This window comes from Parasteatoda tepidariorum, chromosome 9, assembly GCF_982258835.1.
Source record: "Parasteatoda tepidariorum strain Cologne lab strain chromosome 9, Ptep-v5.0, whole genome shotgun sequence".
NCBI classification, from domain to species: domain Eukaryota; kingdom Metazoa; phylum Arthropoda; class Arachnida; order Araneae; family Theridiidae; genus Parasteatoda; species Parasteatoda tepidariorum.
This window is the reverse complement of record NC_141763.1, coordinates 21274173-21301915: the sequence shown is the minus strand read 5'-3', so window position 1 is coordinate 21301915 and position 27743 is coordinate 21274173. Positions and strand designations below refer to the sequence as shown.

At 26.1% G+C, this 27743-nt stretch overlaps 1 protein-coding gene across 1 annotated transcript in view; it reads left to right on the top strand.

The window, feature by feature from the left end:
- Window positions 1-27743, top strand: part of LOC107454867 (endothelin-converting enzyme 2) — a 43928-nt gene that overhangs the window by 14444 nt on the left and 1741 nt on the right. The window contains exons 2-16 of the mRNA XM_016072199.4: window positions 7735-7794; window positions 10087-10203; window positions 12675-12761; window positions 13500-13624; window positions 14796-14899; window positions 16060-16190; window positions 18469-18570; window positions 19233-19307; window positions 19391-19494; window positions 20741-20799; window positions 20925-20976; window positions 21089-21156; window positions 21912-22036; window positions 24156-24221; window positions 26300-26395. Of these exons, the coding sequence (XP_015927685.2) occupies window positions 7735-7794; window positions 10087-10203; window positions 12675-12761; window positions 13500-13624; window positions 14796-14899; window positions 16060-16190; window positions 18469-18570; window positions 19233-19307; window positions 19391-19494; window positions 20741-20799; window positions 20925-20976; window positions 21089-21156; window positions 21912-22036; window positions 24156-24221; window positions 26300-26395 (1371 nt within the window). The remainder of the gene's footprint in view (window positions 1-7734; window positions 7795-10086; window positions 10204-12674; window positions 12762-13499; window positions 13625-14795; window positions 14900-16059; window positions 16191-18468; window positions 18571-19232; window positions 19308-19390; window positions 19495-20740; window positions 20800-20924; window positions 20977-21088; window positions 21157-21911; window positions 22037-24155; window positions 24222-26299; window positions 26396-27743) is intronic.

The following is a 27743-nucleotide window of genomic DNA, read 5'->3' as shown; positions in this document are numbered from 1 at the left end:
ATGAAAAACTGCTTATGATTTAAAACAACGCATTAAAAAAAAGATCAGTTTACATACAACAACATGTTTCCATTTGTAAAGGAACCTTACATTGATTTACAAAAACGTATTGATAAAAGTATAATTAATTAATTTAGAAAAATATTTATCCAAAAAAAGAAGAAAAAAAACGAAACATTCTTCCATTAGCATAACAGCCTAGTACAGGCCAGAGCCACCCCAACAAATCGTTTCCATCAGGCTCGATCAGATCGTAGGTTTGTATTGATACCTATGGCTTTATAAGAGGTCACCATTACATGGGAGAAACTTATCGTCGCTAATTCTCGTTCACCTCCATTACTAATTTAAAATTTGAAAAAAAAAAAAAAAAAAAATTAAGTACGGAGTTTAGGCAAACCTAAAGTAATCCATTTTCTTACTTTGCTGAAGAAAAAAAATTCAAATGCAAACAAATTATTGGAAGAGAAATTCTCCATTGCGCAGTCCTACATTACCATCTCATACTTTATTTTCATTTTAATATTTTAAAAATTTATTTCCAGTATTTGAAATTTCATGGCTTACTCTAGGTTTGCCTGAACTCGCATTTTCTATACTTCCAATTTGAAATTAGTTAAGGAGGTGAAAAAGAATTTGCAATGAAAAGTTTCCTCCCATGGTATGGCGTCCTAAGATCTTTTTCCACAGCATCAATCCATCTGGTATTCGTCTTCCCCTTCTCCGAATCCGAGTAAACTTTCCAAAAGTCTGCTTTTTTACTGGGTCACCTTCATCTTTTATAAATGTGACCCATCCATCTTATTATAAAGGGTTTAATAACTGAAAGTATATTTGGTTGCTTACATTTTCTGTATAATTCATAATTGTACTATATCCGCCAAATATAATTTTTTAACGGCTCCAAAGATGGCTCTGGGCCTTTTACTTTCAAAAATTAGTAGTTTATTTTCAGCTGTAGTTTATTTTCATTAGTAGTTGTAAACCCAAAAATAAGGTCGGCTGTTCAACGACGGTTATAAAAAACAACTAGATGCGTAGAACTAATAGCTTTTAAACGTTTAACTAACAATTACTGTTCTTTAACCCCTTGGGGACGGGTGATTCAGAAAAGCATTCGTACAAAATCAGAATCAAGTTGCAATTAAATAAAAAACGGTAACTTAAATGTAGTCGTTACTAATTTGACAGACTTACTTTGCTTTTATTTTAATTATTGTTAGTTTAATCATATATATAATCAATGTTAATTCAAAGTATAATTAAATAGTTTTATTTTGAACAAAGTAATGGTGAATTAAATAAATCAAAAAATTATAACTCCGCCTACAAATAAACTGCTAAAGAAATACTTTGATTTCCAGTTTTATCTTCTTACCCTGATTGATACGGTTTTTTGCTGTCACGTATTTGTGACAGTCGGCGCGAAAGGGTTAAACTACATAGTGTTTTAACACGTTTACGCCGTGAAAAGTGAAAATACTGGTACGGGAAAAGAGAAAATACTGGTAGAAGAGCTATTTCAATATTAGATAATATTCGGGAGGAGTTAATCTATTCTCAACAATAACAATTCACTGTAAGGAAATTTATCACGGCGAAGAAGCAATTCAATATAAAAATTGCATCCGTTAAAAACAATTGCCTGTTATGGATTTTTATTATTCCCGGAAAAAAACTAAAAAATTAAATTTATTTTTACCAGTTTTTACTCCGGTGCGCTGCTAAGATGAGACAATCTAGCGTGACCCATCGGTGGGTCACCCCGGCTTGAACGTGTTAAGTATCTTGTTTCATTTAGAATATAGTCGCATTTGCTAATGTCTGCCTGACTAAAATTTTCTATTAAAATTTACTTTTCCGGAAAAGATGGTATTTTATAAGACAAAATTTGCTACTAGCATTAACGTAAATACACTACTAACTATAATATAAACTACTGTAAAATGCGACCCCGGCAGATGAAAAGTGAAATACCCAACTCTTACCAACATACAAAAAGATAAGGATCTCATGAATAATTTTCGCTATTGTCTTACAAATACAAGGAAAATTTTGGAAGCATTTTATTATGTGTTGAAATTCACCGTCGTTGTATGATGACGTCCTGTCAATATTCGTATTTTACAAATGTTTGCGAGAAGTTTTTAGAGCGTTTTTATCGGTTATTTTATTTTTGTCAGCCTGACTGACAGCTATTATTAACGCCAGTCACCTTAGAGAATTTACAGACGCATGCATTTTTTATTCTTCAGCATTTTCAAATTATCTTCCAAGCTCATGTTTTTAAATTCAAAACGTGGGTTCGTGATTTTTATTTTCTTTAAGATCTTCAGATTTATATAAACTAAATGTTTATTTAAAATATTATTAAACATAAATAATAACAAAACATTTTAAAATATACCACTACATCAAAAATTGTTTTATAGTTACATTCAATGAATTCATACTTCAGATTTATCGAAAAGGGAATAGAAATTTAACATTGCTAATCTAATTAATGTTCCATTTTACCTTAGCTTGTCTAGAGTAGCGGTTCCAATAAGGTGTTCCGTGGAACCCTGGAGTTCCGTGTGAAGGTCAAAAGGGGTCCATTTTTTAGCAGTCATTGTTTTCGAAACTAAATATCTATTATTTATATCTATTAATTAAATATCTATTATTTGTTTATTATTTCCATTATTTTTCTAAAATTATTTTATTAAAATGTGAAGAAAAATAACTTATTGAATAAATGATGAAAAGGACATAATCATCAACCATGCCACAACACTCCAGGGTTAGCTGAAACCTTTCGAAATCGACGTTTTCATTCACTCCAACTGATAGCCAAACTGTCCCATTTATGAAAAATTGTACTAGTATTTTGCCCCGATTAAAATCAACTAAATTCAACTATGAAGAACCACGTTTCTCTGATAAACATTTTCAACGTTTACTTTCATTCTTTTTTGTTTCCATTTCGAGTAAAATCACAATTCATCATTCATATTCAGTTCATGCGTTCACTTAATCAAATCAAGAATTAGATAAGATGCTGACTCCAAACGTGTAAATTTAACCGGTTTTCGTTTTAACCCTTTTGAAGGCCATGGTAAGTATACTTACCACCACGTTTTACCACTTTTAATTTAGGTTTCCATTTTTCGATAACTTCATCTTTCTTGAAGTGAGTTTGAATAAAATTGGTAACCATTTGTCACTTTTAAAAAACGTATAAAAGTTATATATGCATAATTCCTTTTGAAGTTTGTAGCATTTAAGGAATTTATTTTATAAATAAAGAAAAATAAAAGTCAGTAAGTTCCTAATATGTCATGTTAAATATATTCACCACCAAAAAAATGGCATTTTTATAAACTAAATGAGTTTTTTTTTTATATATATCAATTACTGTTCTTAAAACAATTACAATTCCAAAACTACTTTAATTTGCCTTTACTAGAAGTAAAGGGCCTGTTAAAGGGTTAACTTTGACTTTTATTGTAGTAATCTAGTTTTAGGATCAAATTAAAATAAAAAGGTATAACTTTGTATTTAAGAAAGTTTACGTTTTAATTTATTTTTTTAAAATTTTGAATTAAATATTCTTTTTCAATCTCTTGCATTCAAATGGTTCTTTCTGTTGATGTCTGAAACTGTTCGAAAAAATACTATTTCTAGTTTTTTCTTTTCAAAATGCAACTTGCATTTTACATTTGAAATTTTTCCACGGGTAATTTTTCTAAGATGTTTTTTATTTTTACTTTTTTTTAAAAAAAAAAGTTGAAAATAAGGCGATTTTAATGTCTTACGTAATTATTGACCCTTCTTCACCCTTGTCAACAAAAATATACAAATCGCAAAGTCCTTGTCGTTAGTTCTTACGCAATATTTGAATGATCTAACAGAATTATTAACTAATTAATTAAAATAAATTCCACTATTAAAAAAGACAATCTGAATTTATATTTTAAACAGCTTCTTTTTTATTCAATTTTCTGATATTTATCTCTAATTAACATATGGAGGAAAAAAAGTAATCTTCACTGAGAGAATACGCAAACGCATACATTTTATTCTACAGTCTTTTAAAATTTTGTTTCATCTTCCTAACTGAAATAAACCGGCTTTTAAATTAAACCTGGCTGAAATTCGTTATTTTTTATTTCTTTATTTTTGTAATATAATCATAATTTTTTTTATTAGTTTTAGTTAAACATTTTATTAAAATAATTACATATACAATAATCATTGAAAATATTATAAATAATAACAATGCATTTTAAGTTATAACGCAGTTATTTTTCGCAGTTTCATATTATTGCAGTTGCGTATAATGTATAATACATATATTAACATTATTAATGTTGCCTTACACCTTACCTTACCAACAGGTAGGCAATTCATTTTGTGTAGAATAAGTAACGCATTAAAAATATTACAGATAATCAGAATGATGATAATTGCTATAATGATGATAATTGCTATAGTTAACAAGTAATTTAATAGAATTTTATGTTATAATAAACTTCAAAAAACACGTTTTTTAATGTAAGCAAGAAACAATAAATCTACGCATATTCTTCTGAAAAATTAGAGAGATTTAGAAAATACTTATTTGGATAGTTTAATGTAAATATATTAACTTGGGAAAAAACGTGGCTTATCACTGTATTTCCCCGAGAACTTCATGAACACAAGTATGGAATTTCAGGTGAGTTAGAATCCTGTTGTGATATTACTCATTCAAATGTCTTTCATACCAAAGTTACGCCCTTCAATAGATCAAAAAAAAAAATAGTTGTCTGGGATTTATGCCACCCGTAATGGCGGCAGAAAACAGGAAGTATACTTTCGAATTTGTGGACAACGCGGGACAAAAACAGGTGTCAATGGACCTGCCTCTACCTTTCCTCAGGGCAGTAAACCAAGCACGCCGAAAATGAGTAAAATCTTCTTTGACCCCCACCAGATATTCACTTGTTTTGTTTATTTACATCTCTGTTTTTGTCGTTGCACGTGTAAAAGAATTTATGCGGATATGTTTTAATTGCTGTTTTTTCTCCTGTTTATCGCCCATGTTTATTAATGTTTATAATTATTAATTCATATTTGGAATCAACCTTTATTTATTTATTTTTTGAGCGGTCCACGACGCTTTAATAGCTTATTTTGTTTGAACATGTTTTAAAAATGAAAGGGAAAGGAAAATTAAATCAGATAGAAATGTTTATTGAAAAAGTTCGCTTTTAAAATTAAAATGTATTAAACTCATAAGTAGGAATTTTGGCGCTGCAACATCGGCTCTGCTTTTTAACCCCTTGGGGACGGGTGATTCTGAGAAGCATTCGTACAAAATCAGAATCAGGATGTAATTAAATAAAAAACGGTAACTTAAATGTAGTCGTTGCTAATTTGACAGACTTACTTTGCTTTTACATTAACTATTGTTAGTTTAATCATAGATATAATCAATGTCAATTCAAAGTATAACTAAATAGTTTTATTTTGAACAAAGTAATGGTGAATTAAATAAATCAAACAATTATAACTCCGCCCACAAATAAACTGCTAAAGATTTACTTTGATTACCAGTTTTATCTTTTTACCTTGATTGATACGGCTTTCTGCTGGCACGTATTTGTGACAGTCGGCGCGAAAGGGTTAAAGCCCACCACATAATGTTAAATTTTGCTTAGAATTTCCACGTAAAATTTTGAAACGAGATTGTAGCGTGAAATTGTTTTAACGTGATTGGAAGATTTAATTTAAAACTAACAAACATATTATTCGTTTAGTTATCATTTAGAGTGCTTTAATATTACTTAGTTGAAAAGTTATTTATTTGGTCGATGTGCACCTTGGTTATTTAATGAGTTAGTCACTTACGAAGTGGAGATTCATTAACTGTTTGATTTTTGTTTTATGAAAATCTTATTAATTGCAATTACTGAACATAATAACGATCCCTTATGGAATAGAAAAGAAAGTGGTTATCTTCGAATAGGGCCGTTATTGTCAATTGTTATGGGATGCATAATAGAATGCCTATGCTTTCTAAAAGTGCCTTGTGCCTTTGCCTCATGCTGGTACTCAAATGAATGAACTCTTTGAGTACTTCAAATTTCCAACAAAATATCACATTTTAAGAATTAATGTGAAAAGTGCCTATCAGGCAGGTTTCATGCGTGTGTGTGTTTTTTTTTTTTATAATTAGTTTAAAAGAATAAGAAATAAAATCTGATTTATTTATTTAAAACGGATTTTTTTTTCACTTGAATTGAATTTCTTTTAAATATATTTTTTTAAATAAACTTTATGAGCTTTAATTTATAATTAAAATTTATAAATATAATTTTAATTTAAATGTTTTTAAAAATAAATCACAACAAGACATTACAATCTATATTACAGCTTTTTTTAAATCTTTAACAACCTTTTTTTTTTTTTTTTTTAATGCATGCAAATACAAGATTCAAATTTATGAACAAAAGAAATGTATGTATTAATATGCTTGAAATGATGTCGAGAGTTATTAAAATGTATGTCAAATATTGAAATTAGAATAAACAAATAACAAAATTATTTAGGCGTATTTTTCTTAATGTTATTTTCAGGAAAGACAAAAACAAAATAAATGGAGTTGCTTATACCTTACTTGAACACAAGGTTGACCCCCAAATGCTTTAATAACTTAACCTACACGGTTAGATAAAAAAGGAAAAAAATAAACTTTAATAATAATAAAAATAAATCGAGGAAAGCAATAAAATTTTTATTAAACTTTTTCTACATGTTTAATAATTACTTTTTACTAATTTTTATTGTATTGTAAGTTTTATAAATATATTTGTAATATTAAAGTGGAATGCAGTTTTTAAGATTTGCCTTTAAATCTAAGAATTAGTAGAAATTTCATTATCATCATGCTTAAAGTAAAACCTCAAATTGTGAAGGATAAATATATGCTTGCAAATAATTTATAGTTTGGTAAAACTTTATTCTAGTGGTAGCTATGGTAATGTTTTTAATGTATTATTTTTTATTTATTTAAACTAATATTTTGCACCACTACATATAAGTGATTTAAAAGTTCATATCCAACGCAATTTTTTTTCATCCCTATTTTTGGTGAAGCTTTTAAAATGTTGGCTAAATTATTAAAAATTCTGAAAGCTTTGGTTATAAATTATCTATCACTCTAGGAAATGTATTTTACAACAAGCTTAAGCATTGGCAAGCCTGTACACTGTAAAGAAATCTGAATTTGAATAACAAGTTTGATCGTCAAATCCAAATATAGGTATTTTTTTCTTTTTAATGCATAGTGGTAGTTTTGTTAACACTATTTCTATCGTTTTTTCTTTTATTTTTTTTAAAGAATGTTAGGCACAAATGGATTAAAAATTGCAGCTTTCATTTTTCGTATTTTCTTTTACTTACCTGGCTAATATCGCACGCATGATCGTGACATGCTCTATTTTTATGGTGGTCTTGTATTTTTGAATTCGTTACTCTGCTTCGCTGTATAGTTCAGTTTCAACTGATTTTCTTACACGATTCTAAACGTAATGCTTCACGTTTAGATTTCTGATTAACAAATCGTGCTTAATTTTGTACAAGTAGTTAGGTTGTGGACTCATATATTGAAATAAAATACTTTCTGACTGTTATGAGCTATTGAGCTCATTTAAGAATGTTATCTTTTTATCTAAATTGTTTGTTCAGTATTTTTCTTTTCTTTTCTAGCTTGTTCCAGCTGGTCTGGGCTTACCGAGTCCCCGATATTATGAAACTTATGATGAACCGGTAAATATTATGCACTTTTAAATAACATTTAGGCTAACCAGCGTTGTGGGAAAACTAAAAGATTTGGTAGTAAAGTATCTAAATGAATATTCCACAAATCACGAAGGCTAAAACGAGGAGTAACTCATTGCTTTAACTTACCAATTAAATTCTCAAAACGGATTATTTTTTTTTAATTGGAAAGATAAAGAGATGAGTTTTCAAATATTTTTTAAACACATATTACTACCGATTTCTTAAATTTTCCTGAATGCTGTTAATTTTAGCAATATTGTGTAATTTTGTGTTGTTATGATAATTTTCATTGAGATTGTTTAATGACTTTCGATTTTTGCCTTATATTTATTTTAAAGAAATTGTTTTGTTTTTGTCGTATTGTTATTATATTAATGTCTTGAAATTATTATTTAAAGATACACAACTATTTACTCTATTTTTATGTACAGACTTGTTCTTATATCTTTTTTTTTTTATCCTTTTTATTTATTTTTGTGTATTGTAATCATGATGCCAAACAAAGCTATTTTCATGAATTTTAAGGCACTGGGTTTGAATGTGCTATTTATTTCAAGGCTACTTCAATTGATAAGTTCTTTACACGAAAAAAATTTATAAATATATTAAAAAACTGTTTCTGCTGTATTACAGAAAGAAACTATTACTAGTGTTCATGATGCAATAAGTAAATATGTTTCTTTCTTTATAGAGATAGCAGGTAACGAATCAGTGATCGGAATTTGTATTTTATTTTCATTTAAGACTCATTACTTGCATAATTTGACATTATTTTCCGTTTTACTGTATTTTTTTTACTAGACTGAGATTGCGCATTCATCTAAACTCACAATTCCAAGAAATTCTCAACATAAAACACAACCTGTAAATTCGTTGCTGGAATTATTTAAGAATTTTCTGTTTGGCATGAAAATAAAGTTTGAAAATTATTTGGATGATTTCTGTCTTGTCCTTAAAGGCTAATTTTATCATGTTCATGAACATTTCTGATGAATACTGTTTAAGTATAAACGAAATAACTTGAATATTATATTCATCAATATGTCCAGTGAAATCATCTAAATAATAATAATAAAAGTTTGTGAGTGGCAGTTTTCCTTAGTAAGAAGTCTTAGTCATGAAGATCATGCAACTGTGATTACTCATATGATTTATATTATAAAGCTGTTTCATGTAATTTTATTTAATACTCCTGGGAAAAATATAAAATGTTAATGTATTATATCATTTTATTTTCTAAATTCCTGAAATATTTCATCTGTTGGTTAAAAGATTCCAACATATGCTTCAAATTTAAATAAAGGATACATTTGGAGATCTTTTTATAGGAATAATTTTGTTTTCTTAATTTTATTTCCCTTATTTGATAGTTAATTTTTTTCAACTTTTTAGAAATGAAAACTATGCACTACATATATATTGTGCTTCTTTTGCCTTAGGCTTATAAGCATAGTTTAGTTTGAAATTTGAGGAAATAGGATGCAAACTTTAACAATATTTCATATTTTTTACAATGCTTTTTGATATAACAAGTGTATTGAATTATAGGTGGATGAAAGTGAATTGTTGATATTAATTTATTAACAATTTTATGCATCCAGGTATTTTTTTAAACTAATCACTAGTTCAATTAACTTGCATTCATAGAAATTAAAAACTATTGTTGTGCAATCCAAACCTTTAGCTTAAAACAATACAATAGAAAAGTTGAACAGGTTAAAATAAGGCTTTTTAGTGTATTGGGAAAAATCAACTTTATAATGTATATAGAATCACCAGGAAGCTTTTTACAAACATTTTTCCATGTTTTATTTATTCTGTTAACCATGTTCTCGTTAATTTGATTTGATTTTTTTTCAATAAAATCTTGAATTGTTTCAGAATTAACTTTAAAATATGTGACTTTAACGGTCTGGGTCACATAAAAATTCCATTGAGGCTTTTATTTTTTACCTTTGTCACCCAAGTCAGGCATATAAATATTAAATCAGAAATACCATAAAATACAGAGTGGTCAAGATAAAAGTGAACTCTAGCCATATCGTACACTGGCCCTCTTTTATCTTGGCCACTATGTATGTACCATATTAAAGGAAGAATTTTTTTTGAAACAGATTTATTATACGACATTCATATATTTGAATGCGAACTGGGCAATTAAATTTTTATATCAATATTTTGCTCGTTTTTTATTTTTTAAGTTTTAGTTTTTATATAAATGTATAAAATGTTTTAATGAGTAATAGTAAATGCTTTGATGTTTATTATATTTTTCAGTATGTTAAAGCTTATCAACTCTTTATCAAAAACATTGTTCATGCTATGGATGTTGAACTATACAAAGCCACCAAATTTGCAGAGCAAGTTTTTAGCTATGAAAAACGCATTGCTGAAGTAAGTGATTTTAGTTAAATTCATTCTAATTTTTTTTTTCGTATTTGAAAGTTATTTTTAAACATATTCTCCACATGCATCAATTGTATATTAATTTCAAATCAAAATTTAAAAGGTATCTAAAGATATCTAGACCATAAGATGGCCTTTTACTTACCAAGTTGGTGCTTATAAAAACATATTTAATTAATGAACTGACATATTAATGAACATATTTAATTACATATTAATGAACTGACATATTAATGAACATATTTAATTTATAATAATTAAGAATATTTTATGTTATGATGTGTGAAATCAACTATGATTATCCAATTCTATTTATTTAACACTTATAGGCATGGCTTAGCTTATCAATGCTGCTCTTAAAAATTTCTTTTTTTTTTAAAAAAAATTTTTAAAAAAACTTACTGTAATTTTGGCCTTTCTCGAAGGTTATATATAATAAACTAATCGTAAAATTTAAAAAAAATATACTTATTTCAAAAATATTAATCAAATTATACACCACCGTTCAAAAGCTAAAAACTTCAAACAGAATCTAAGAAAAAGGAATTTAGCTCACATTTTTTTAAAACAGAAGTGAATTTAAGGCAGCAACTGAAAAACATACACGCTAAGGAGTCTGTTGTTGAAACGTTTAACTTCAGACTTTTCCAAGAGCTCAACTCAAATTCCGACTTTATTTTTATTAAAAAAACTTTTTACCAAATCCATGTGAAGTGTTGATATTATTATTTGATAAATGTTAATTTCAAACTATTTTAATTTTATCTATCATTAGGTCTAAAAGTAATTTATTTGAAACTACATTTTATACAATAATATAAAAACTGACAAAATAAAATTTTAAGTATATTGATACCAAATATTGAAATAATGCAACACTGTTGTAAGAAAGTTAAATATCTCAATTTAAAACATACACCCACACATCTATGACACATTTTACTACAAGAAGATTCATAGGGGAATTTTTGAACTAGGGCACTATTACAAATAATTTACTTAATTCATTTGCATTATCTTTGCAATTACATTATCAATTACTTTGCTAAATAAATTTGATGTTGAAATTTATGAAAAGATCATTTACTAATTATTCTTTCTGAATAATGATTTTTCAGTAGTTTCAATTATTTACTTTTTTCTTTTTAAAAGGTACAATCAATTTTTAAGCTCAAATATGTTCAATTAATTATGAGAATTTTGTGATGAGCTATAATAATTTTAATAATTATCCTCATATTCAGTCTAATAATGTTTTTGTTCATATAATTATAAATATTTGTCCAAAATAATTTTCTTAAATTCGAACTATTTTTCCTTTAATCTATAGGTCTTAACATTTAACTATTTAGAGTTAGAGTTGAGAAAATTTTTCTCTATTTGTGCGAAATTGTCTCCTACTGTTCAAATCTGCCTAATATGTAACATATCCTGTATAATATTCAGTTGTATTTTTGTAAAATTATGATTTATATTTATGGAGATTTAGGCATTTTTCTTTAGACTGATTTTGTCTTCTGACATAATTTGTTTCACAACTTTCAAAGTTTTATTAATTTTCACTAACTCAGGATTGTCACTTCACATGTATTTTAATATCACCCTCAACAGATATAATATCGCAAATCTTGCCTTCAAAAATTTAAAAAACTCATTAAAATTTACATGTTAAGAGTTTATTATTTACATTTTACGAAAAAACAAACAATTACATTTTTCAAATTTGATAAATTATTATCAATAACAGTATCATCAGGATCAGTATAATAAGGAGAGATTTAAAATAATCCTTATAATTATATCCTTATAATCTATGGAAAAAATTAAAATCATCCAATAACAGTAACATCAATAGCAGTATAAGGAGAGAATTGAAATCATCCTTATAATTATTTTACTCAATTAAAATTATTAAGAATGAACTCCTTTAAGTTTCATTTCAAACTAAACAAATTTTGATGGTTTTAATTCCATATTTATTATTGATATTGGTTAAGATTTGTTACATTTTAAAATTTTCGTCTAAAATTCAATTTTGATCTCTATTTTGTAGTGTATTTTCTAATGAAGATATTTTTTAACAATTCTAAAAATACTTATGAAGACTGATGAATATAGTCTCATGTTTGTGCGAATTCTTTGAGCAATAAAAATACTACACTATTTCTTTTATTTTTAATTCTTAGAAAAATAATTTATACATTATTGAATTTAAAATGGTTTTTTATTATTAAAAAAAACTTATATACAAACTTTTTATGTCTAATGGTTTTTTTTTTTTTTTTTTTTTAAATTTTAAACTAAGTTTATTTTTAAATGAATGTCTTTTCTATAATGAATGAATATATTTTAAAAGATTTTATAATTTTTATTCTCTTGTGTTATATATTTATTGTATTTCTGATCAAAATATGCATTTTTATTTTAACATTAGGAATAATAACTTACAATTTTCACAGATTACCCCAAGACCTGACACATTACGGAATACTAAGGATTTATATTCTATTCTTACTGTTCAAGAGCTTGATCGATTGTCTTCTAGTGTAAGTAATGTAAAGTTGAGTAAAAATTGGTTAAAAGTTTAATATTACAATTGTTGTTTAACCGCATAATGAGCCACGTATAACAATTTATTAGATTCATTACTAACATTTCATTTTAAGCCAAATTAAATATTTTTAACATAAATTTTAGTATTTTAAATTTTAATGATAAGTTATCTGTTTAATTGCAATTGGGCTTAATATCATATTGATTATATATTTATATTATTATTAATTATAAGACAGGATTCATTATAATTTATCATGATTTCAACAATAATTGATCATGATTTTTACAATAATTGCAAGTTTTGATTACTTGTAATTTCCATCAAAATTGATCTTTTTCTATGTAATCACTATCTGTTATCAATAATGGCAATTATTTCTATTAAAATCTGAGGCATTGTTGATTGGTTTTAACTAGATTTATGTTGACTTAATAACTGCTGTTTTTCATAATATTTCTTCTAATATGAAAATGGAAGATAGACATGAAAGGCGTTTTTTAATTTTATTTCCGATTTCTTCGACTGATAGTAGATATTAAACTTCGAAGATTAACAAACAAACAAAAGACAATTAACAAACAAGCAATTAGATTAGACAATTAACAAACATAAAGTATTGTTAATTGTCTAATGTAAATTTATGTAGAATTAATAGCCTCTGTTTTTAATTATATTTCTTCTATTTTAAAAATGAAGAGACACTACAATCTTGGATATTTTATTTTAGATTTCTTGGACAGATATATTGCAGAGTTATTTTCCTGATGTTGTTACAGCTGACACAAAAATTGCAGTATTATCAGAAAAGTATTTTAAAGATATCTCTGAGATTATATCCTCCACTGATTCAAGGTAATATTTCATAAATATATGAAATTATATTCAAAATATATCTTTCTGTTGTAAATATGTTGTATGTCTTCTACTGATTTTTAATAAAATATATTTCTTATTAAATAATTCCTATTTTTTTCTTGCAAAATATAGTTTCCTAAACAATTAATATGGGTTTAGTCTATTAGTTTACAACTTAAACAGTGCATAAGATTCAACAATTTAAAAAAAATTAAACTTAAAAAACAAAGTCTGTAAGATAAGATATGAAATTGAAATTTGATATTTAAATAACAAATACATTAAAAATCTTTTATAACCCCAAATCATAATAAACAGTGAAATTGTCATTGTAGCTAGCTTTTCCTTAATAAGCAAATACACATATTTAATACTTGATTTACGCATGTTTAATGCTAGTAATGTACATATTAAATTTAACACATGTTTAATGTTAAAATAGCAACAAAGACTAAAAAAAATGAAATTAAGTGGACATTCTCTTTTCTTTTACTTTGTGAAACTGTTTTGACTTAAAATACAAATCTAAAGTAAATTGTTTATCCCTACAGATTGTAAATTGAATTTTGTATCTCGATTCTTTATAAAAGGCAAAAATGTCATTACCTTATAAATGTTCATGTTTCTGTATTGAAACAAAAATTAATTAAAGTGTCTTTCTTCTATTTGAATCTTTTCTGAATAATATTGCTCACTTAAAGGGCAGAAAAATATATTTTCCTAAAGCAAATTTTGTCATAATAGCAAGGTAGTAGTTTTTGTCTGGTTATAAACATAAAATTTTTGCTTATTTTATTTCTGCATTTTGATGGCAACTTGGAAATTTAATTCTATTAATGTGTATTAATGCATATTAATATGTATTAATAGCAAACTTCAAATAACACTTCTGTCATAGTACTTGTTACATGGAGCTTTTACTGTTTATGTTAATTTTTTTTACAAAGAATATTACATATGCTTTATTATGTCTGACTTTATATATTATATGACTGATAAATCATCAAAATGATAATCATAAAAATTTAGAGGAATTATTAAATAATCAGAAGTGGTTATTTCTTCTGCCTGGTATCGAAGTATTTTTATAATTTTATTAGTAATGTTTTTGATTTAGTTTTCTTAGTTTTTTGTGTATATTCAAATTATATGCTCTTCTCTATTTCAGTGTTCTAAATAACTATTATATGTGGAGATTTATGCATACATTTGCTCCTCATTCATCTACTAAATTCAGGCTTGTTGTAAATAGCTTTAAACAAGATTTTGAAGGTACGTTTAAAAAATATACCTATACTGTTTTTTTTTCCAGCTTTATGTCTATTTATAGTTAATTTTTATTTAGTTTTGTTTGAAAAAATTGCCTGTAATTAATAATATTAGAGTTCTGTAACACGAAGCCAGTGGAATGAGCTTTGAAATGTTAAAATCACTTGCTGTTAGTTAGAATTGAAAAAAGTTAAGTAGGTTTAAATGCCAGAGAGTGAAGATATAAGTCCTTAAAACTTTTTCATTGAAATGAAAATTCGTATGAAATATGCATTGAAAAATTGAGAATCTGATTAGTTCACACTTCCATGCACTCTTTTTTTAATGTTTTTCTACTTTTTTGTTGTTTTAAAGCTCAAAAATAGTTTTGAGAATTTTTTTTAAAATCTTTCAAGTGGATATTTTTCAATATTTGGGGAGTGATATATGCTTAAAATCTTTCTCGGTGATGATATTTTCTTCGCCAAATTTTTTTTCATCAATTCATATCCAAAATTCATATCCATTTCAAATCCAAAATGAAAAATAAAAAATGTGTTTATGAGTAGCAGAAATTAAACTTTAAAATTTTATAAAAGCATCTGAATTTTATTTGAGAAATTTTCTTGTTTTTCCAATAACTGTAATTTTCAATCCATGCAACTTTATAATTTTAGGTGTATTTATACATAAAATTCATTTTTTTTATTTTTTATAATCAGTGCCATAATTTAACATAGTAATGTTGTTTACAAAAATACTTGAGATCTATTGGTGGTTTTGTAATTAATATTGGTGTGTTAAAATGTTTTTTTTTTCCAATTAAAAATGAAGTTTTTTGTAATATTGATTACAAATTTAACATTCTCATTTCTCAAACAAAGTATATATTCCGTTTCAATCTAAAAGTGAATATATTCCCACAAAATCAGTTTTGTCTTTTGAAATTTACAAAGTTTTACTAAACATTTGCCTTAATTTTTTAAAAAAAATTTAATTTTTGTAACAAATGAATTTTATTTTAAATGTGTTTTTGCTGTTTTCTGAAATGAGGAATTTTTGAAGAGATTGTTCTCTACAACCTTTAGGAGATGAGCAGTGGGCATCTTTTGTAGTGCATAGAATTTCTTTAGAGACTTACAAAATGTTCTTATTGCATTTTAATTTTTGTATTAATATTTTAGGTATTACTGATACATATTCAAGTTTTGAAGATAACTGGGAATATTGTATTGATGTCACCAGTCAGTATTTAGGTCATGCTGTTGGCGCATTGTATGTTCAGCGTTATTTCCCCTCAAGTGTTCATGACAAGGTAAGTTGAACCAAAAGTATGGATTAAGTTTTCATTCCTGCTTCTCTCTCTCTATTTTTTTTAATATTATATAGTTACATTCAAGTTACTTTATTTCATAAAAATATTAGTAATTATATTCTTTAATCCACTGACGGTTCTTGCACGTAAAAAGTTGAATTTTAACCTGCAGTCTTCACCGCATAGCAAAACCGGTTTTTCCATGTTATTAGATAGGGATATAGTGTATGGGGGAGAAGCATTCTCCCAATCTTGCCCTTTTGCTAAACCGCCAGTGGGTTAAACTATTAGTAAATTCAAAAATTTATTTGTTATTAGGAATTTTCGTAAACAAATTTATAAAGACTATGTTTAAGCCAAGATTAAATGCTACTAATAACTTATTCAGGGAAGCCAATGCAACACTGAATGTGAAATATGTTACGACTTTTTTTTTATATATTTTGCAAACATATTTTTGATAATTTTGGATCACTAATTAACAATCCCTCTGCTTACATAAGTTTTTTTAATGTAATAATTTTTTTTAATTAAAAAGGGATTTTTCACTGATAGGAAACTCAGTATCTTGCTGAAGTATTTCTCAGAAATAAGTAAATCAAAGCCACCCTGTTTTCATAGATGCTTATAAATATTTAAATGGCTTCTATCGTGTACTTTGAAACAATGTTACAATTTTCAACTGCACATGCGATCCATTAACAATGCTAACCATTGACGTTCGTTAACCATGAATTATTGTCATGTTTTTTCAAGTTTTGTAGTACAAATGCTTAATTTTTTTTTAATGAAGGCACTCTTATTATAATAGATAAAAGCACATATTTAAAATTGTTGATTATAGTTTTTCTACAGTGATGTATTAAAAGTAAAACTCTTAATAATGCACTGTACAATTTTCAGTATTGTCTTTAAATTTCATACGAATATATTTTCTATGAAATATATTTATTATTTAGAATTGTCTCTAGTTTGTATTTCCAGACTCTGTTTTTAAATTTTGGTGTTAAATTTTGTTTAAGGATTCTATGTGGTTAAAATATTAAGTAGCTACTATTAATATGCTGGCAAATTTAAACAAGAAGAAAAAAAGAAACTTTTTAACGAAACTTTTTTTCAAGCTACCATTATTTTGTGATATTTTCAATTGAATAGAAAAAAATATAAATTTATTTTATCTGAACCATTGGTTTTATAGAAATTTTTTTTTCCATCAATTCTTAACAAACCAAAACATTTGCTTTTAAGATAAATACTCTTTTATTTTTAAGAGTAATGCTTAGTGAATTCCTACTTTTTTGCAAATAGACACACAGATGATTATGATACTTTCTCATGACTATTTTTTCTCATATATCATAGGATATGGTAATTAAAGTCTCCTATAGTAATTAAAAGTAGAGCATTTGAAGTATAATTACAGTATATACAGTTAATGGTTATTGTAGTTATATTTGTAACTAGTGCTTTTAAGTAATTATTGTATTTAATTCTGAAAATTTTGTTTTTGTAGGAAAGGGATAAATAATAGTATAAGTGAATAAATTTATATTTGATTAAGCTTGAAAAGCTAACTGTTATAGCTTTTATAAATTAAAATGATTACATCTTTTTTTGTAAAATTATAATCTTGAAGTCAGATTTAGTTCCTTTTTTCTTAGCTGTACTTAAAAGTTTTTTAAACACCATAACAAAAGAATTTTGTTAGAATATTTTTTTGTTTTCAGAATTTTATTCACCATCTGAATGATGTATAGTTCATTCACCAGGAGTTGGCACTTGGCTCCACCTACTCGACGAAGAATTAATTTTAGCGTGTTAGTGAGAGGACAAACGTCTCAACCTTTGAAATTGAGAGAATCCTTAATGCGCCAAACGCAAACAGCAAATTCTTCAGTCACTTACTTCGCTTTATCTCCTGCTATTATACCTTTTGTTACTCTAGCTAATTAAATATATTACAGCAAAATGTCTCAAAAAGGACAAACTATTCACACAAAAGAGAGAAATATCATCAAATTTATGAAATATTTAATGTTAAAAAAATGCACATACAGATTGCAAAATGAATATTTTTATCATACGATCATCAAATAACAACCTTGTTCAGGATTGTTTGCATCCTTCTCCCAAAAATAGTGAAATAGTATCGTCGAATACCACGTGATGAAGGCAGAGCCAAGTGCTAACTATAACAAGCTAAGTGTTAAAATATTATACCATGTTTGTTGACTAAAAATAAATCTAGATACTAACCATACTTTTTTTTTAATTTCAGATTCATGTTTATTTACATAAATTGATTGGTGCCCTTAATTCAGTTGGAGGAAGTCTTCCATGGCTTAGTGGTGACAATGCTCATGAGTCTGCTGAATCAAAGGTAACAATTATATTAATCCTACAGTGAAGAATCATACAGCGGAGAATCATAGAGCCATTTTTCTTTAACATTTTGATGCAGATGGGCCACTGTGGTCTCTTATATGTATATTTTTTCTGATTCTTTAATTACAAACAAAAATATATTGATACTTTTAATTATAAAAAACATTCTAATTACTAAATAAAATCTGATATATTATTGGAATTATATTTGTACTAAAATATAAAATCCAAAAATAGTTCGGAAATTTTTTTTCCATTCATATTCAAAAATTTATCAATAATTGATTTTATAAGTTAAAGAAATTTCAATGATGAATAACCGTTTTTCTTAAATCTAAGTATGTGCAAATTTGCTTTTTATTAAAGGAAAATTGAAATAAACTTTGTAAGTGTGAATTCTATGAAAATTACGGGCATTTAAAATGTAATGGGAGAGGTTTATAATTCTTAAAGCATGCTATACTTTTTTAATATATTTATCTTGAACTATTTGCAAAGTCCCAGATTAAGTATAAAGCCAATGTTCGGATTATTTTTTCTTTTAGATAACTTGTAATGTAAATTTAACTTATAGGTCTGAAGTAAAACTCAATGTTTCTTTTTCACATAAAATAATGCATAGTTCCAGATTTCTAATTCAGTTTCGTCTTATCATAGATTCGTTCACTTGCTGTATTATCCGGTCATCCAGGATTTGCCCGAAATAGAAGTTTAGACTCATATTATCAAGAGGTACACATTCTGTATAATTTTATTTCTTTTTAAAAAATATTTGTAATGTTATTGAGTATTAATTCTTTCTACTGATATTCTAGCTGCAAGTTCAGGCTGATTACTTCCAAAACATAAAAAATGGTGTTTATTTCTTACATATCAAACAACAAGACATGTTGAGGAACAAAGCAATTACAGACTACAGGTAAAGATTTTAATTAGAGTCGTATAATTTGTAAATGAAACAACTACACATATGTAATGAATTTTACTGATGATATTGTAAAAGGCACATTTTGGTGGTCACAATTTATTTAAATGTTCATTTATGGAATGATATAGCTATTAATTGGCAACTTTTCAGCTTAGAAAATAGTTGAGCTTAGGTTTTGCAGAACTTCTGAGGAATGTTTTACAGTACAAGAAAACCGTTCTAAGATATATAGTTTGTAATGAGCTGCACTACTTTTGAAAAATTATATTTTCCTGTATTGCATTTTAAGATTTATGTAATGTATAAGAATATACAATTTGTAAATTATATATTCTAATATTTATGTAATCTATATTGTATATAATTTTTAATTTTCGCTATATTTTTTGCTCTGAAAAAAAGTGGGTGAATTTTTGTGTGTAAAGAAATATACTTTCTGCTGTGAAAATATATATAGTGTAAAATCTAGTGTAACTAGGAAACTCTAGAAGAAATATAAACTTTATTTGTAAATCATAAAAAAGAATAACATAAAAGGTTAATTTCAAGTGTTATGTAAATTAATATGCAAATTTATAAATTTGATTTTAAGGCTACAAAATGATTTGAATCAAAATATGCAAATTAATTTTTTTTTCTTCATTTAGTTTTAAGACTAATCACAATTCATTTAAAGAATTTCTTGAATGGAATTTGAAAATTCTTTTGCTGCTAATATTAATTAACATTTAACAGAAAACTTTTCGAATTTCAAACATTAGTTTATTAATGTTCTATAGACAACTGCATTATTTAGTGTAATAGGATTATGTAGTTGTTTTATCCCTTTCTGGCACAGTGTAGTTAGTCTGGCAACACTATGTTACAAATCATCAGAAATGCAAAAAATAATTGTTTTTAACTTATAACAACCGTAATTCTGTAAACATCAAAGAGTTAAAGTACTTTGCTTCACTTGTTTTAGGTCTGAGGTCGCAGTTGCTTATTGTTGCCTGACTACGGTTTTCATTCGATATTTGCTGTTCCTATTTTTTTCCTAATCCAATCAATGAATTTTTTTCCCTTCTGATTTCTTAAAATAGTAATGGCTTATTTGGAAAGAAAAAAGAGTCGTGAATTATTTTATTATGTGATCGCTTTTGAACTGTTACAAATTCATGTCATATTTTTGACAAAAATGTTTGTACTTTATTTATGTCTTTTAAAAAAGTAATTTAATTTCTTATTTCTCTCACAGTTGGACAATTTATCCACATGATGTATCTGTTGATTACAAATACGTTGGAAACCAACTAGGTATGTATTTATTTGTAATTTTTAACCATTGTCTATGAAAGTGTTGTTTTGTTTATTTGTAAAATTTGATTATCTGCTATTCAAGTTTTAATTTCAGTTCTATAAAATCTTTATTTCCTCTTTAGTTGTACCTGCTGGTCTTTTTGATGAACCATTGTTTGATGTTGAATCCCCATTGTAAGAAATTTTTCTACTTTTAATCTTTAAATACATTCATAAATATTTTTATTAATTTATTATAAAAGCAAAAAAATTCTACTCTAATCTTTATTTTTTTTTATTTGTACAGAGCTGTAAAATATGGCATCCTAGCTGCTCATGTTGCTAATAAATTAGCAGGTGCTTTTGATGATAAAGGTATATATTTTTTATTTAATTTTAAGGATTTAGTTAGAGGAATTCTTAATTTATGTTTAACATACCTTTTTGCATAACTATTTAAAATGAAACGGTCAATCGGTTTGTATAAACAGTAGATAGATGGGTAAAACTTAAAACCAGGGATGATGAATTTTAAATTTAAAACTGCCTTGAAAATTTACACATTCAAAGCTGCCAACTCTACTGGATTTTGCCAGTTTCTCCTGGTCTACTGATTTACTAAAAGTTTTCTTAGTTTTTGTACATTTTAGAAAATTCCCTAAAATTGAGTAAGTTTCCTTAAAAAAAATCCCTATTGAAATAGAATTTTTGTTTAGAATATTGCTTCCTTGAATATTTAAATAAGTGTCACTAATACATAATAAAGCAAGCTTCATTTATAAAATTCAGTTAACTACCTTCATTAAATTGAATGCCTATTACTATTCAAAATTATGAATAAACGTAATACATAACATTTCAAGATCATTTAATGTGAAATAATAACTGGAAAATATTGCAATTTTTCTATTTTGATGACTATAAAAATCCCTATGTGTAAAATGTTTAGTATATTTCGCGACCATTATCATGAAATTTATATTTCGTAAAATCTAATGGATTTTTTCCTATCCACGTTGGCAGCTATGCACATTGAAATAACATTCACATTTTAAAGCCTCTTTATTAAACAAAGTACAGAAATTATGTACAAAGTACATGTAACAACCACTATTTTTTTTCCTTTGCAGGTATCAATTACAATATGTATGGTGTGCTAGAGCCTTGGATTGGAAATAATTCTCTACACTCTTTTAAAATGAAGGAAGGTTGTGTAAAAAAATCTGTCTCAAATTATTCTTTACAAGGAGTTCCAGTACGTAAAGTTTTTTTTTTTAAAAAAAAAAAACTATGTATTTAAATTTTTTTTTATTAGCATTATTTTTTTAATAAAATTTATTTGACATATTTATATTATGGCATTTGAAACTACTATTTTTTATTGTGAAATTTGTGATTTTTAACTGGCAGTTCAGAGTTATCTGCAGTCAAAAAATTCATTTGTTAGTGATCGATTATATTTAATTGCATAAATTTCAGAATATTATTATGAGGAGTTTATGTGTTTTGTAAAAAAAAATTCAGAAAAATGTGTTTAGCTAAAAAAAAATTATGTATTTTGCTTTTAAAATATATTATCTAATTTTCTTTTCTGAGATTTACAAATGTCTTTTTCAATTTTATAAGGTCATTGAAAATGCTGAAAGGGAGAAAGAAACTGTAGTTATAAAATTGAAACTATGTGCTGAAAAAATGCATTAAAAAATTGTTGTCACATCTAATAATTAATTTTATGTCATGTGTAATTTAGTTTTTCAAATGAGTTTTTTCCCTCTAAATTTTCACTATATGGCTGAAGTAATAAATGCTACTATTTTGAAGTATTATCAGAGCTTCTAGGGGGCAGGCAGGAAGAACAGGAATTGTCAGGAAATTGAGATTCGAGTCAAATAATTCTAACATCTACTATAATTATTTTATAAAATTCCACTTTTTAGTGAAATACTTAATACTTCTATATTTCCCTTCTCATTTTATTATATATTTTTGCTCATGAAATCTAATGTTCGGCATAACAAGTAAAAAAAAAAAAAAAAATCAAAGTTTTTGATGAAAAATTGTGTTGTATAGATAAAATATGGTATGGATTTTCTTTGATATTTACCTGATATACCTTTAAAAGTCAGGGATTTTTTTTTTTTCATTCTGACATTGAGTAGGAGCCCTTATTATGCAATTAAATTTGAATTCTTTGAGATTTTAATGAAAACGTTGGTTTTAATTATTATTTAATCAAATTATATATTAATAACTAAAAAATTGAAACAAAGCTCTATCATAAATTAGAAGAAAACCATGTGCTTAAAAAAATGCATAAAAAACAACATCAAGATATGTTAGACCACTGTTATCAAGTGAAGTTATCTTGTAAGATAATTTTACTTCGTTTTAATTATTATGCAATTAACTTTTTCTTAATTTAGAAATTTAATATAACTTTTAATTTCAATTACTATTATTTGATACAATTATATATTATTTTTTTTTAAAAATTGGTTGTAGCTCTTCAGTTTTTCAGACAGACACAGGGTAAATGCCTTTGGAAAATATAAGAAACTCAGAGAATTCAAAATTAGCTTTAAAAAAAAAAATCATAATGTTTTGCAAGTTTTATTACTCTTTTATGAAATTTTTAAAATAGATATTAGACTGAAAAACCCTTCCTAAGAAATTTGTCAGTTTTTAATTCATCCTTCATTCTATTTTTATGACAGCTGCCAGCAACTTAAAAAAAATCTAATTATTGATAATGAAACTTTAACTTAAAAGAATTGCAGTAAAAAGTTTATTTTATAAAATTAAATCCTTTTTTCCCCCTCAACAAAGTATCTACTTTTGAATTGAAAATAAACAGAAATTTATTTCCTCTAATGATCAAATAATATTTAAAAATTGCAATTGTTACTTTAAAAAAGAAAATTTAGATTTATACTAGCACTAAAGCTGTGAGTTTTATATGTATGCATGTAAGAAATGATTAAGTCTTATTTTTCATGAATTTTAGTTTTTATCGATGTTATTCCTACAAATATTATAATCATGTTATCTACTTAATGTTTATATATTTATTTATTTTTCAAGAATTCTGTTGTAAAATTTTGGAAATTGTGTGGAAACCTTGTAATTTGAGCTAATTTGATATACTTTTAAAAAAAAATATGAGCTTTTATTCAATTATAGATCAAATTATGGTCAAAAAATTGCAAATTTCTTTTGTACTGAGACATGAAAAATTAGCTTATAATCCTGTCACATTGGTAGACAAGATTCTAAGCCTCTTTCTCAGAATTATATATAATCCTGCATTTATTGAAATCTATGGTCTTTATAAGTTGACTATTTTAATCTTTAATTAAAAATGTTTGTACTTGCAGGTAGATTCTGATTTAACAATTGGGTCCCTGATTGCTGACATTGGAGGCGTCAAAATTGCTTATGAGGTATGTCAAAGTTATTACTTTTGTAGGTTTTAAAATTTGCTCATGTTGCTGTAAAAATCATTTCAGGATTTTAATTGCAGTAAATAAAATTAAGTAGCGATCTTTTTATATTAAAAAATTTCTTTTGAGTTCAAAATTATGAAATAAATCTTAATGAAGAATATTTTCCTTCATTAAATACTTTGGTAAGTTATTAAAATCATATTTTTATTTTAGTTATATATCATTTATTGCTAGTTATATTTGCAACTTCCAAAATGCCACTGATTACTTACTTGTGCCTGAACGTAACAAATATTAAAGATAGAGCCGGGATAGCCTGGTTGGAAAGGCAATGGGACCATGTCCAAGAGGTTGTGGGTTCAATCCTCTCAGGCGGAAGACTCCCCGTGTAGTAAATGGTGACTGATGCATGTTAAATCTGTTGAGTCACAAAGTCCTCCATATTTCCATAACAAATCATACCTCAGGGGGTTCTGATCTAGGAGTTTCCTTGTCTTCTGAATTGGTTCAAAATTACAAGGCTACAGAGTTGAATATTAGTAGTTGTAAACTCAGAAACTGGGTGGGCTGTTTAACGACGGATATAAAATAAAATAAAATATGGCAGCTCTTTGCAAGATCATTCAGTATTTTCCTTGCTGCGCCTTGAAAAACATGACAAATACCAGTCTATGGCATTAAAAGCAACAGCTTAATGTTAAGAATAGTTGGTATTAAAGATCAAAGGAATTTTATTTAAATATTAAAGCTCAAAGAGATTTTTTTTTATAATTAAATAAAAAAGAAAAGAAATTCTTTTCCTCTTCTATAGAATAGGAAAAACTTATGAAACTTTATAATTGTAAATAATTTTTTCTATAACTTTGTAACAAAACCTGAATTTCAGATTATTAATATAAAATATAACTTATCAATATCATGATCATGGAAAAAATTGTTTATTATCCCATATTGCAAATATATATATATATATATATATATATATATATATATATATATATATATATATATATATATATATATATATATATATATATATATATATATATATATATATATATATATATATATATAAAATAAAGAAATAAATAAAATTCAAAGCTCAGCCCCGTCCCGCCCCCTAGCGGGGGCATCCGGGGTGACAATTTATTGATCAACAAAAGGATACAAAACAATTTCCAGTTTGAAAACAAAAGAAGATGAGAATTTACAATGATAAACATGAATAATAAAACAAAAATAAATGAATAATAAATAAATATAATAATATTTAATGCTTATCCTAAATTTTAGTTGACATCCTATAATTTTAGTTGACAATGACTTGTATGCCTTAGATTTGAATAGAGACGAATTTGATATAGCATTACATGATTTCTTAAGTATCTTTGAATATTACTAACAACAACAATCTGAAAAAGAATACAGTATATAACATTGGATCCAAGAGGGTAAACAGGTAAGTGAAAGATTGCAAACCTTAAAAACATTGGATCAAAAGGTAAATTAGACAAGCAAAAGCAATTTAAACGTGATAAAACATTGAAAACATAGATATTGAACCAACAGGCTTCCAGAATATTAAAATATAAAAATATCATTGAACCAAAAGGGTTCCAAAGTTAAAAACAAATAAATAGCAATGAAGTGAAATGAGTAGAATCAAAAGAAAGCATTAAGAGCATTTAGCTGTTTGTGGCAGGGCAGGTGGTCGCTATGCAACCCCGAGAGATGTTAATTAGGTGCAAAGATCTAAATTTGATTCATATGAAGAGGGTCCATGAGATTGTCTGGTGTCATTATATCTACCAGGGTACGTTTAATAATCTCAGTGATAGCATATTTTTGTGCGTTAGATCGGAACCAGAGTCAAGTCGTAAAGAAATAAATAAAAAAAATAATAATAATTCTATTTGTATTCTGCTACACTGAAGATGTTATATGCAAGAGTAACAAAAGCTTTCAGTGTTTACATCGCAAAACAGTGTGAAAAAAATATTTAAAAATGTAAAGTATGCTCATTTATGTGCTGTTATTCTAATGATTCATAAAACATATCACATCTGTTTATGTAGGCTTATAAAAGACATGCCCAAGAAGAATCTAGTGAACGTGTATTGCCTGGAATGAACGTAAACAACAATCAGCTGTTTTTCATGTCGTATGCTCAGGTAAATAATTCTTGTCACTTGAAACAAAACATTGTTTAAATAATAATCAACTCTTTTTCATGTCATATACTCAAGCAAATAATTTTCCTATGAAACAAAATGTTATTTAAAAAATAATCAGCTGTTCTTTATATCATATGCTCAAGTAAATAATTCTTGTCACATGAAACAAAACATCACTTAAATAATAGGCTGTTTTTATGTCATATAATCAAATCACTTAGGTAAATAATTCTCACGTGAAACAAAACATCATTACTTATTTGCTACATGTGAAACAAAAGATGATTAAAATAATAATCAGCTGTTTTTTATGTCATATGCTCAGGCAAATAATTCTCACACAAAACAAAACGTTATTTAATTAATAATCTGTTCTTTATATCATTTATTCTCAAATAAATAATTCTTGTCACATGTAACAAAACGTTATTTGTATAAAGTAATTCTAAATCATAATATCTCTAAATTTATTATTAAAAAGAAATTTTTTTGAATTGAATTGAATTGAAATTTTTTAAAATTTTTATTGAGTCTCTTAAAGGGATTTATTGTTTATTCTTTCTTCAAATTTCTTGAGAAGGTATTATGTATGCATCAAGCTATTAATGAAAGTGGATGTACATTTTATTAACAATATCATTCACGTGACGTAGATACTTAGCTACAATATCTTCAATAAGTTAGGTTCATATAGCTCTGAAAGAGTTACCTATTCTGATTTAGAATTATTAAAAAGTACTAAATGTTCAAATGTCTAATTAAAGTAATTTATAAATCTGTCAACTCTACTGTATTGTCTGTTCCCCTGATTGTAAAAAAATTCTCCTGGTTTTTGAAAATTGCCTAAAATTAAGTAAGTTTTGTTTAAAAAAAAAAAACTCCTGTTTAAATAAAATTTTTACACTGATTATTGCTTGTTTAAATACTTAAATAAGTGTCATTAATACATAATGAAGTTAGCCTTTTTTATAAAAATGCCTTTCATACTTTTTTTTTTGTTTTAAAATATTGCATTTATTTTTATTCAGAACTCTCTTTTTAAATTTATTAAAAAACCTTTTAACTATCTTTGATGAATTAAATGCCACTTACTATACAAAATTATGAGTAAACATAGTACATAACATTTCACGTCCATTTAATGTTAATAACTACTGGAAAATATTGCAGTTTTTCTACTTTATTGACTATAAAAAATCCCTTATATTCCTTAAGTCCTATTTATCACATTTTACAACAATTGTCATGACATTTACATTATTTCGTAAAATATGCTGCATTTTTGCCTATCTATGTTGACAGCTATGAATTTATTAATTATGATTCAATGTAACTGGAAAAAAAA